The 12,634-nt window shown below is 63.7% G+C and overlaps 1 protein-coding gene across 1 annotated transcript; it reads right to left on the bottom strand.

Annotated features, from left to right (window-relative positions):
• Positions 1–227: 227 nt before the first annotated feature.
• LFNG (LFNG O-fucosylpeptide 3-beta-N-acetylglucosaminyltransferase) lies at positions 228–12,372 on the bottom strand. The gene is made up of 8 exons (XM_062588234.1): positions 11,946–12,372; positions 4,850–4,898; positions 3,674–3,773; positions 3,294–3,447; positions 3,108–3,193; positions 2,442–2,607; positions 1,716–1,801; positions 228–1,597 (listed from the first exon to the last, which is right to left on the bottom strand). The coding sequence occupies exons 1-8, from the start codon at positions 12,330–12,332 to the stop codon at positions 1,531–1,533; spliced, it is 1,095 nt and encodes a 364-aa protein (XP_062444218.1). The 5' UTR covers positions 12,333–12,372; the 3' UTR covers positions 228–1,530.
• Positions 12,373–12,634: the final 262 nt, after the last annotated feature.

Raw genomic sequence — 12,634 nt, 5'->3', positions numbered from 1 at the left:
ACAAACCAAAAAAAAAAAAAAAATCCCCTCCTTTGCCCCTGCGGGCCGGGGGGGCCGGGAAGGTGACGCTCGCGCCCGCGGCCGGGCAGCGCTCGCCCCGCGCTGGTTCCCCGTCCCCACGCCCAGCGCTTCTACACGCAGCCCCGCTACAGGGAAACGAGCACAGAACGAGCCTCCAGCTACGCGAACGTATAAATTAAGGCAAGCGAGATTACAAGACATCACAATTTCTTTTGAACAGATTATCAGAAGGTTGTTTATCTTTTTTGTTTTCCGATCCACAGAAAATGTATAAAAAGCATTTTAAAATCTACATAATTCTCAACGCGATTTTTTCTTTTTTTCTTCTTTTTCTTCTTCTTCTTCTTTTTTTTTTTTTAAAAAAAAGGCACAGTAAAAAAAATACTGGCGCAATAAGATATTTACAACGCACCCATTATGGGCTATTTTCACTCAGCTTCGGCTTGGAAAGGTCCAGCTGCGCCTGCCCCAGCGCCTCGCAGGGGACGGTCCGCGGCGGCTCTTCCCGCAAACCTCAGCGCCCGGCTAAAATCTCGCCCCGACCCCGGCCCGCGGCGAACCGCTGCGCCGGGGCGGCGTCTCCCCGGGCTGGTTTTTGCTCGGGGCGGCAGGAGCCGGAGCCGGGCGAGAGGGGCCGAGCGGGGACGCTGCACCCAAGGGAGACGCTTCGGCGTGGGGCGAGTCTCTCTGAGCGGCCCTCTTCCCCCCTCCCCCCTCCCCGTATTTATAGAAAGTCTTTAAATTAGTCTCTATAAATAGTGCATAGATTTATGCTGCTGAAAATATTCCAGCGAGACGTCGGGAGCTCCAGCAAATGGAGCTAACGGTAACCCCGGGCTTCCCCGGCGCGGGGTCCCTCCGCTGCGGCCGTCGGCGGCCTCGGAGCCCCCGACCCGCGGCGCGGCCGGAGCCGGGGCCGCCGGCGGCTCCCCGCAGGCGGCCGCGGGCCAAGCGGCCCCGAACCTGCCGGTGGAGAAGGGGCCGGAGCCCCAGCTGCCGGGGGTCCGGGGAGGAGGAGCAGAGGGGACAGGTGAGGAGCGGGCGGGAATGGGGAAGGGAGCGGGTCAGAGCCGAGGGCCGAGAGACACGAACGAAAAATTAAAAAAAAAATTTTTTGAAAGGAAGGGGAAAAAAAAAACAAGCAAGCCGAGGCCGTGGGGCAGCGCCCGGGCTCGCGCCCCACACGCCGCGCAGCAGCTCGGGAGCCAGCGAGCCGGCCCGGCCGCGGCGCCGAACGGGTAAGTGCTCAGGACCCACCGGCAGCGCTTGGGGCCGGGGGGCCGGGGGGCCGCGCAGCAGCCGTCAGGACACGCTACCACGGCTGGGACCTCCCTCCGCCTCGCGGCCCGGGAGGACGCGCGCACACGAACACGCACGCACACGCACATGCATGCACACGCACACACATGCATGCACACGCACGCACGTGCACGCACGCGCGCACCGGTCCCACGAGCCCTTCGGATACCGGGAAGCTCGGGACGAGGTTAGAGGGGACGGGCGTCTCCTCTAGTAAACGACGTTGGCGGGGCACCACGGCGTGTCCGGGTAGAGCAGGCAGTGCACGGAGCGAAACCTGCGGAGGAGAGGGCCGGCGCTGAGCGGGGGCCGCCGCCGCCGTCCCGGCCCCACGCACCGCACCGCTCGGCCGCGGGTCGGGTCCTGCCCGCCGGCGGGAGACCCGCCGGACCCACCTGGAGGGATCCTCCTCGACGGAGAACGCTCCCTTCATGTGGATGGAGTTGCGCTTGTTCTCGAACATGCCGTAGCTTAGTGTCACCTGGGGGGAGCAGCACAGGAGGTCACGCGCCCGCTGGCCTAAGGGGCTGCTCTCGCTGGGGCCGCAGGGGTTACGTCAGGGCCTCGGGGGGGGGGCTTGGGAAACTCCCCATCCCGGCAAACTCCGGGGGGCTCCTCCAGGAGCGTCACCTCCTCTGCCTCACCCCCTTGGCGCGGGCTTGAAGGACCTTCTCCCTCCACTGACCTACGCTTCTGCACTTCCTCAGCTGCAAGGCCTAACTTTTAGGTGACTCGCGGTAAACGAGACGAATCCTCCTCAAACGGCAAAGGGATCCTAGCCAAAGCGTTTAGGCTGAACGGCAAATTTTCAGGCGGCTCGGGCAGGGGGAGAGCAGCTCTGAACGGGGGCTGTTGGCACCCCGTCCCCCAGCTGTGAGCTGCTAGGCACAGTCCTTCCCTCACCCCCAGCACCAGAGAAAACCAGACCTCAGGAGACAACCCCTACTGAGATGTCACCGTCCGGATTTGGTCTCAGGCTCCTCCACAGCCTGTTGCATGCTGGCATCACAGGGGACAAAACGAGATGGAGGCACCGTCCAGCCCTAAGCCCTCTTCTCCGTCATGGCTGCCTGCGCACCTGTTCCTGTGGCTGCTGAGCCGAGGGAGCAGGGCAAGTTTACCTGCTTGTGGATCTCTGTCTTGGGCACCTGGTGGAGATTCTCCAGGTGTGAGTGGAAGAGGTTGCTTCGGATGAGCTTTACCCCAAGCACAGACTCGATGATGTAGCCAATGGTGCAGTCATCGGGCAGGCGGATCTTCTCTGCAGTGCTCATGAAGTGACCGCCACTGCGGGAGACAAGGAGGAGCTGCAGAACGATGTTGCTGGAGCCCAGAAGGGACGTGGCACCTCAAGGGGTCTGGGCCAGCGCACGGATCTCACAGAATCACAGACGGAGGTTGGAAGAGACCTCTGGAGATCATCTAGTCCAACCATCCTGCTCATGTAGGGTCACCTAAAGGATATTGCCCATCATCCTATCCAGAGGGCCTTTGAATATCTCCAAAGACGGGAACTCTGCAACCTCTCTGGGCAATCTGCTCCGATGCTCAGCCACCCTCACAGACCAGCCTGACTCTTGTTAAAAGGCATTTAAGGGCTAGAGGAACCCAGGTCTCTTCCCAGCTTGTTTCCAAATCCCTGCAGAAACCCCAGGCTCTCCCCAAGACAAGAGAGCAAGGCAGCAAGGCACATTTCAGTGTCCAGCCCCAAAGACATGGTGTGGCTCCTCTGTGCCTCACTGGCACCTTCAAGAGTCCCTACGGGACAGCAAGGCCAACACTCTTACCTGGCCCACGGGCTCATCTTCAGCGCCAGCCCCCGGCTGATACAAAATCCCGCTCCTCCCGTGGCAAACCAGAAATGCACCGGATGCTGGGAGGGAGAGAAAGCAAGGTGGTGAGCGCGGCGCCTGCCTCCACCGCCCGGGCTGGGGACCCCAGCCTGAACCAAACCAGCCCCGCGGCCCTCTCACCATCTTATTTTCACTGATCCTCTCGGTGGCCTGTATGGGCCGGTCCAGGCTGGGCTTCCCGATGTAGATGTCCTGCGTGTGGGGGTAGCTGGAGAGCAGCTTGACCAGCGTGCGGACGTTCACGTAGTTGTCGTCGTCCACGTGGCAGAACCACCTGGGGTGACAGCAGGCGCCATGTTACGACAGCCCGGGCATCTCCCCGTAGCAGCACTTGCTCCCCGTTTCCCCAGGAACGCGGCCGAGCCCCACGTTGAATTCGGGCCGGGTGAACGGGAACAGCATTGCATTGCCCGGCTGCTGCGGCGCCGGTGCCTCCCCTGCACCCCGCGGGCGCCGGGCTCACCCCGGCCCCCTCCGTGGCAGCCCTGGGCGCTGCTTACTTTTTCCCGGACTCGATGAACTTGTCGTACTCCACAGCCATCTTGCAGGACAGAGCCTGGCGGCTGTGGGCAGCCGAGCAGTTGGTGTTGATGACGTTTCCTGCAGGGAGAGCAGGGGGTTAAACCCCGGAGGTGGGGAGATCCCTCTTCGGGATAAGGGTGGAGGCAGGTCTCTTTGGGCAGAGCTTTTGGGTCCCCCAGAGCTAAGGCGAGGGGCACGGTTGAATCCAAAGACCTAAAGTTTGGCTACATCTTTTTTTCCAGCTACGTGGCTGAAGAATCGCCAAAGGACCGTCGGCGATGGGCAGCCTGCGAACTGACTTCTCCCGCCAGGAGGGGTTTGCCAGGATCCTGCCCCATTCAGGCTGTGTTTTCCCACCATCGGCCACCTGTTATTTGCCTGCTGGGGCTCAAAGCAAATTGATTCCCGGTCTGAAAGGGAGTCATTTGCATCAGGAGAATAGGGCGAGTTGACCAAGACTCATAGCAGATAAACGCTGTGCGGGGAAGTCCCATACACCCCGAGCCGCGTTGCCCAGCAAGCCCAGCTTGCCCAAGGGACGGACGGGTGCAAAGGCACCCCGTCACTTCGCTCCCCATCAGCGGTTTGCAAGCGGGAGGACGGGCTCATTGCTAAGGGAGCAGGTCCCGGGCTGGGGCTCCCAGGTGCTTTAGCCACCGTTGCCGAAACACGCGGCCTCGTTCTCAGCCCATGTTCCTGCGGCAAGAGCTCCCATCACACCGTTATCCCCCCTTCCTGGTCCAGCCCTAGCACTGTCTGGAGGCCCAGCTGGAGCCGGACACTTTGGACCACATTGCAGATCTTTCTTGCGCTGGTGGGAAGAGATCCTACCTCAAGATAACACAACCAGGTCCCAGCCACATGCCCTGCTCCACAAGGTCCCAGCACCCCAAGGCACAGCATTGCTTTACAGACCCTCACCCCTGAGCTTGGTATCTAAACTGGGGCTTTTCAAACACCTGTGCAGAGTTGCACACTGCAGGCCCCACATGATGAACTCATTGGGTGCCCAAGGGCCTCTCTCCGGCTGGGGGGTGCCAGGCAAGACTCTGGCACAGCCCCACATCGTCTCTGCTGCGTTTGTTATGGGAACCCAACCTGCTGCCATGCTCAGCCTGGTCATGCATGCAAAGGGGCACGGGCCATGGACTCACGTGCTTGCTGCTTCAGCTCCTCATCCTCACCGTCCGTGAAGATGAACGTCTGAAAGAGAAGATGAGGCACCTTTGAGAACTGAAGCAGCTTTGTGCATCGCTCTTGGACACAGCCAGACATCCCTGGCCGGGGCAGCACCCATGAATCAGCCCCACAAGGTGCTGGCAGTGACTTGCTCCTCCTTGTTAAAACACAACGCAGCACCTGAGCCCCTCTAACGAAGCGGCTGCATCAGGGGATGCAGCACAGGGGCCAGCTGGGGGCAGGCACGGGGGAAGAGATGGGATGGGGTGGACGAAAGCCACGCCAGCTGGATGGTGCCTTCCAAGACGATCAGGCAGATATAGCAAAGAGGAGGAGGGAGACGAGCAAGGAGAGAAGAGGGGAGATAAGTGAGGCCAGCCAGGTCCCCTAACCCACTGCGGTCCCCGCGCAAGGTCCTCTGGTCCCCAGCGGCACCCACCTGCCCCGGAGCACCTGAGCCGCCGCCTGGCCACACTCCTCTGTTTGCACAGCTAATTCCTGGCACGCACACGCGTGGCGGAGGTGGGGGGAGACGGCGGCCTGCCGCTTGGCCAGGGGGTGGGAAAGGCCCCTCCGTCCACCAGCGCGCAGCAAACAAAGCCGGAGGAGAGAAACCGCAACCAGCTGCCAAGCGCTACTGAAAACCAGACGTGCACAAAAGGGCAAAGGAGGAAAGACAAAAGGGTCGGGGAGGGGGGCAGGAGCCGGCGGGGAGGGAGACGGGGCCGGGGCTCCCGGGACGACGGACTGCGAGCGAGCGGGAGCCTGGCTGCCACCCCGGCGGCCGTGGGGCCGGCTTTACTCAGCGGAGCGGAGTTAAGCGCGGTGCCGGGCATTAGCATACAGCTGGGCTGGTTAAGCGGGAGGGCCGGCGAGGCGCCCCGCTCTCGCTCGCGCGGCCGGCGAGGCGGGCGCGCTGCCAGCGCCGCGGGCGACCTTTTGGCTCGGAAGGGGACAAAACGAGGGAGGAGGTGGAAAAAGCAGCTTCCCGCAAACCCCCGCCGAAGCGCTGGGCCCTCGTTGCTCCGGGCGGACGCGACAGCACTGGGATGAGGGGGAGCCGCTTCGGGGTTCACCCCTCCGCTCCAGCCTCCACCTCCGAGGAGTGAGACCCAGACAGCAGGAGGGGACGCCAGGGCAGCCGCCGGGGCGGCGGAGCCCATCCAAGGACGCCCGGGAAGACCCTGCCACGAGCACCGGTTCAGAAGCTGCCGCCCGCCCCCCGCCACTCGGCTCCATCCCCACCCAGCCCTGCCGGAGACAGGGAACGGGCTGCTCGCGGGACAGAAAACGTTTGCTCGATGAGCTCCGAAACGCTGTCCAGCAACTGTGCCTTCAGCGGCTCCAAAAATAACCCTGCAACTAATCCTCCGCTCAGCTGCTATAAATAGACCACCGGGACAATAGTTTACAGCTTGCCCGCGCGGAAAGGCTGCGCCCTGAAGATGCTCCTTCCCCCCCGGCCTCCCCCACGCAGCTCCCCGGGGCCGCCGGAGCAGCCGCCGCCGCCGCTCCCGATGCTGGGGTGGGCGCTGGCACCTTGCAATGGCACCCGTGTGCCTGGCCCCACGGGCCCCGCTTGCACCCAGCCGCCCTCCCACCCCGACCCCACCTCGCCCTGGCCCAAACCCAGCCAAGAAATCCAATGAAGCCCAACACAACTACCGCCTCGCTCTCTCTTTAATTAACGCCTGCATTTCTGCTAGATGAGATATGCCCTTCCTGCACCTTTTGCGGTCAGCAAAAGCCCGGCCAGCGCGTCCTGGAGCGGGCTTCGAGCTGCTGTTTTGAGCCAGGTCGGTTTACGCACGGCCCAGGGTGGTTTATGCTTCAGAGCACCCTCGAAGCGAGGCGCAGCGCACCCCACGCAAGCGCAGCGCCCCAGGAGACGCGGCCCAGACCAGGGCGGCAGCTCCCGGTCCGCAGCAGGGTAGGCGGGACGGGTCGCTCCAGCCCAACGCGGCTGAGCTGCCACCTCCCCAAGCCCCTCCAGAGCCGACAGCAGCTGGGCCGATCCCTCTGCAAGGGAGAAGGCGCCCGGGGTCTCGCACTCAACCCCCCCAGCACCTCTCCCTGCTCATGCTCAGCACCAAGGAGCACCAGCATCCCTCGGCACCCTTGCAGCTGACTTCCCGGCCAGGGCGAAGCAGAGGAAGGTGCCGCTGCTCGCCGGCTCCAAGGCAGCGGCTCCGGGCGGGCAGCAGCCTCGGGACGTGCAGGAAACCCTCATTGTTCTAAAAACTGCAACTTGAAGAAACACAGGATGCCAAGTCCTCCCCGAACAATAGCTGCCACTGACGGCCGCGGGCCGGGACCACGCGGGCCACCCCGCCGGGCTCCTCGCGCCGCGGGCTCAGCGCGCCCGGGCGCCGCCAGCCCCGCCGAGCTGCGCGGGGGCCCTCGCTGCCAGCCCGCTCTGCCTCCTCCGCCAGCAGAGCCTGCTTCGCTTTGCTCTGTTTTATTTTTCCATCCTCCCCTTCATTTCTCCTTTTCGTGGTGACTCACTTCCCCCTCCTCGGCAGCCAAACCCCAGCTCCGCGGTTGCTCTCGCCGCGGTGCTGCGCGAAGGGCCCCGGGCAGCCCAAGGGTCAGCACTCGGCCTTCCTCTCCATGCCCCCCGCCCCAGGGAGGCCGTGTTTCAAGGACGCCTGCGCTTTAAGGATGCCAGGGGGCTTTCAGGGGTGGCCCTCGGCACGACGCCTGCAGCTCCAGCTCCCTGGGCAGCAAACCCCCTGAAAACAGGAACCTCTGTCAGGCACGTCCCGGCGAGCCTCGTGACCCCGCGTTGCACAAACCCTGCGCCGGGAGGGGTCCCAACACCTCCAGCGTGCCCCGGTGCCCAGCGCAGCCCCGGGGACGCGCAGGGGGAGCCAGGACACCCGCAGGTACCCAGGGAGGGATCACAACCCCTCAACCCCAAGGACAGCGAGGACACGTCACCCCCCCCCACCACCGCCACGCAAGGCACATTGGGTGCAAGGGGAAGGAGGTGAAGAGCTTGAGCTGAGCTGCCAGGCCACGGTGGATTGGGAGCCCCCCCCCCGCCTCGCCTCCTCCCTGGGGAACGTCAGCCTCCGGCTGGAAAAGCGGCTCCTCGGGGGAAGGCAGGAGGAGCGGGTGCCGCCGGAGCGGGCACCTGCCCGGCTTCATCCCCCCGCGGCAGCGGACGTTTACCGCAAACGAGCCCCGCCAGGCCGTGGCGGTCAGCGGGGAAAGCCCCCACCCCGCTCGGTGCGTGCGGGTGAGCGCCGCGGCGGCGTCCCCGCTCCCGCGCAGCCCCTTTCCCGGAGCAGGGCAGCGCGCCCGCGGACGGGGGCTTCCCCCGCGAAGGGCCCCGGGCCCTTCCTCCCTCCCCCTACCCCACTTCCAGTAAGGGCAAGAATCCTCCACTGTAATTTTCAGCACTATAATTTTTTAATAATCTCCTTGCAAACAACGAGCTCATTGTGCAATTAGGTCCCCGCCGCCATCCTGCTCGCGGCGCACGCATGCCTCTCACCGGCTTTCACCCCGCGGCCTTTTCTCGAGTCCTCCGAAGGACAGCGGCATCGTTCGGGACAGGCAACGAGCTGCCCGGTGCTCAGGCAGCACGAACGCGCACGCGCGCCGTCCCCAGCCCGCGGCCTCGCCTCCGCCGGGGCCGGATGCTGAGCAAGGAGGGACCCTCGCAGGGACACGAGCCGAAGCGAGGGGGGCTCAGCAGGCCCCAGGGTCGCGGGCACGTGCGAGCGCCGAGCTGGTTTGGCACGCACCGCTGCCCCGGGCCCACCAGCTCCGATCGCACCCCTCGAGCGCAACCGGCACACGTGCAGCGTGTCGGCGCAGGGCGCTCCGCTGCCGGCCGTTACCCCCCGAGGACAGGGACTCTGGCCAAGGTGCTAGAAAAATTTGGGAGCTGCCACCGCAGAGGAACGTGCTCTCCAGAAGGCAAACACATTCCTCCCGAGCCAGAAGCAAGATTTTTTTTTCTCCTCCTCTCTTCTTCAAAGCATGTAATTATCTAGCTGTGCTTGAGGAAGCGAGCGGCACATCCCTGCGCCGGCACATCCCCGCGCCGACCCTCCCTCGCAGGCAGGCGTCTGCTTCTGCAGCGCGTCGACACTGTGCCCCGTGCCCTGGGGGCAGCAGACACTTCTTGTGCAATTCCGTCACTGGAAATTGCCAGACTCAGCAGTAAGTCAGTGTGTCTTTGGACCCATCAGCTTCTAGGATTTCTGTGCAATGGCCATTTCCCCCCCCCCACACACACACACTCTATCCTTTTGCTTTCAAGTGCAAAGTTTCCCTGAACTGCACTCCAGCATCCTAAGGACACAAACACAGACAACGGCAGCTGGAAATTCTCCCAGAGCAAGCAGGGAGAACTCCATAACTCTTCTCCAGTAGCAGCCTGTCCAGCCTGGATTGTGCAACGAGGGGAAGAGCGAGGAGATTTAGCAAGGAACAAGGATTTGCCCTCACTGTGCAGAGAAAAGCAGGAAGGAGAAGGGGGTGCCCATTGCCTTAGGCTATTACAGTATCTTGGACTGCGCAGACCACAGGAAACAGACTATTGTATGGAGAACAAAGAATATCCAAGGAAGAACACAATAACTATTCCCCCTATCTACCCAGGCTCCAGGCTTGGGTTACCTGCTGCATTTAACTCCTTCTTCCCAGTGCACGCACCACTTCTCCCTGCATTGCCCTCTGGCTAATGAACAGCCAAGAGGCAGGTTCAGATGTGAGGCAAGGGGAGGAACAGGGGAAAGAGCAAGATGTCATGTCGGGCACGGGGGATTCTCAGCCGTTCAGCAGGAACTTCCCCCGTGCCAGCTAAGCTGCAAGCAAAACAGCAAGAGAGGGACAGGATGAGGAGAGATGGGTCTGACTCAGACCAAGAGAGACGTTTTCAGCTCAGGCAGCTCCCCGGTGCAAACCCCCTGAGCAAAGCCAGCACGTTGCTTGCAAAAAGTAGCTAGAGGGACCTGGCAGAAGCTGGCAAGGAGGCAATGCAGGAGCTGCACAGCCGCACTGGGATGGGAAGCAACAGAGGAGAACCCGCATGACACCAATTCCAGGCACTGCAGGGGGAAAAAAAAAAAAAAAGCAGAAGAGGAGCCAAGTTTGGGGGAGCACTGGGTGCCCCAAAGCAGCCAGCCAAGGAAGACTTGGCAGGAGGAGATCTGGCACGCTGCGGCAGACGGATTAGCAGCGTCTCGTGGGGAGGGGGCAACGGAAACTTGTCTGGTCCCTCCACGCCGTGGGGAGGAAGGCAGTTTCCCCAAGACTGTGGGCGGGGGGGGGGGGGTAGGTCAGCATGGGAAGGCTGGAGCCGATTCCCACCGCCCCCTCCGGCGGCACGGGCTCCTCCGCTGCCTCCTTCTCCCCGGCAGCCCTCGCTTCGCTCCGCGGGAGCTTTCAACGCCCTCAGCGCGCTTCCCAAGCTCTTGTCCCTCAAGTGCTGTACAAGAGCCGTCACTCAGCGGCTTGGCTTGTCAGGCAGGCACCTCTCCGGGCTGCGTCCCCCCCCGCCCCGGCTTCATGGCCCTCATCTCTAGGCAACCTGACCTGGACACCGCCAGCTCCGGCTCCCCCGTTCCCATGGAAAGTGCCACACAAGAGGCTGCGGAGCCTTTTCTCTGCGCTGGGAGAAAAGGGGCTTTGTTAGCTTGCCCAGGGGGACAGCGTGAGAGCTGAGACTCGGGTCTCTGGGAATCCAAACGGACAAACGAGGCAAAACAAAACAAAAAACCCCCAGAAGAAAGCCGGAGCTCACAAGGAGGGGAAGGGAAAAGAAAAAAAAAAGACTAGCCATTCCCAGGATCATCTGTAGGTGCTCAAAGAGCATTTCCCCCACCGCTGCTCTCCACCCCCTCGCTGTGACAGCAGAGCATAAAAGAGGTTTCCATTAAATAACTGTACAAGGGGGAAACGGCAGCGCTACTGCCAGGTCCAGGAGACCTGGGCAAAGGGACAGAGCCCAGGCAAAAAGCAGCGGTGCTTGGGCTAGCTCTCAGGCGCTGAGCAAGCCCACACGGTCCTACGGACACGAGTCAACCAGGGCACAGACGGGTCGGTTCCCAGCCGCCTCCTCTCCCTTCCCCCAGCCACTTCAGACTTCCTAAAAAACAGTTTGTAAGTGAGAAATACGACTCCAGGCCCAGCCAGGGCCCACGAGGAAACACGTGAAGACAGAAGGATGGGAAGGTCTGGACCATAAGTTACTTGGGAAGCTGTCTAATGATGAAAAAGTGTCCTAAGAGCAGATGGCAAGGCACATTTCCTAAGGAAACAGGATTGTTTTTCTTTTCCCCTCCACATTTTGCTTCAGTACTTTGAAGGGCTGGGTGAGAGGCTGAGCGCAGGACCTCAGCGCGGTCACGGATCGGACCAGCTGCCACCGCCCCCGGCGCACACGAGCTGCAGGCGACAGCAGATCCCAGGGCAGATCCGGGAAAGGCAGCAAATGCTCCAGCCGTTCCCAGCGCCTAACCGAGAGCCGCAGCACATCCCAGAGCTCTCCCAGCCCCCCGGGTGTCCTCCGGGCACCACGGTGCCGACACCCCATGCTACCTCACCAAGCCAGCACCCACAGCCAGCCCCTCCTGAGGAGCACCACGGGGATGAGACCCCTCACTGGGCACCAGTTGCTCCCCTTGAGGCCGTGCCTCAGTTTCCCCTAATGGGGAGAAATTTGGGGGAATTTTACCTCCTTCCATCACTCTGCTCCCCCTGCCCCCCCATAGGGGGGCACTGCTGCATTTCACCCTTCCGAAAGCACTGCTTGCTTTTAATCGCTCCCGACAGCAGCAGAAAGAGCCGGGGGCATTTGTCCTGCCCCAGCACCCCACGAGCCCCCTGTACCGCTGAGGGCCCGAATTAGGCCCCGTCCGACCCCTGCCAGGTCCAGCCCAGCGGCCCCAGGGCCCCGCACGCTCCGGGGGATGGTACAACTGGGACGGGGGGCCCGTGGGGGCTCCCAGCAGCGCACCGGCAGCCCCAAAAGCCGCCCCCCAGCCCGCTGCAGAGCCGAGCGGCCCCCACGCCGCGCCGCGCCTCAGTTTCCCCGCGGCGGCAGCCGGCCCTCACCATGTCGCGGTTGCGGGAGATCCAGGTGTCGAGCAGCAGCTCCAGCCGCGCCTTGTGGAACTTCTTGGTGGTCTTCACGGCGATGAAGACGTCGCGGGCGGAGATGTCCTCGGCGGGCGGCCGCGGCGGGCTGGCCGGGGCGGCGGGCAGCTCCCGCCGGGCGCGGCTCAGCCGCCCGAAGTAGTCGGCGAAGCTGCGGAGCCCCGGGGAGCCCTGGCCCGGGCCCGGGCCCGCCGCCCCCAGGCTCTGCAGCGCCCGCTGCGCCCCGCCGCCCGCGCCCAGCGCCAGCCCCGGCCGCCCCGGCGGCTCCACCATGAGCACCAGCAGGCAGGTGAACATGGAGCCCACGAGGGACAGGAGCAGCTTCCTCCCGCAGCTCTTCAGCATCCTCCCCGTCTTCTCCCTCCTCCTCCTCCACAGCCGCCGCTAGCACCGTCCCCCGCCGCGCCGCCGCCACCGCCTTTAAAAGCGCCCCCGCCCCCGCCGCGCCAGGGGCCGCCCCCACGCGTGTGCGCGGGGCGTGGGCAGCGCCGGCCCGGCTCGGCCCCTGCCCCGCTCGGCCCCCGCCCCCGCTCTGCCTGGCCCCGCCTGCAGCTGCACTCGCCCGGCTGGTCCGCTGCCGGCATCCTGCCTGATGGCTGCCCCCGCCCCGCCTGCCCCCTGCCTGCACCCCGCCTGCACCCACCCTG

This window comes from Rhea pennata, chromosome 15 (genome assembly GCF_028389875.1).
Source record: "Rhea pennata isolate bPtePen1 chromosome 15, bPtePen1.pri, whole genome shotgun sequence".
Lineage (NCBI taxonomy): Eukaryota > Metazoa > Chordata > Aves > Rheiformes > Rheidae > Rhea > Rhea pennata.
Note: the sequence above shows the minus strand (reverse complement) of the source record. Positions and strands in the feature narration are given on the sequence as shown.

Coding starts and splice junctions, on each gene's coding strand:
- LFNG (XM_062588234.1), bottom strand. CDS start 12,332: ATGCTGAAGAGCTGCGGGAGGAAGCTGCTCCTGTCCCTCGTGGGCTCC. Junction 2,608..3,107: donor AAGATGAGCCCGTGGGCCAG/GTAAGAGTGTTG, acceptor TGTCTCCCGCAG/TGGCGGTCACTTCATGAGCA. Junction 1,598..1,715: donor GTCGAGGAGGATCCCTCCAG/GTGGGTCCGGCG, acceptor TCTCCTCCGCAG/GTTTCGCTCCGTGCACTGCC.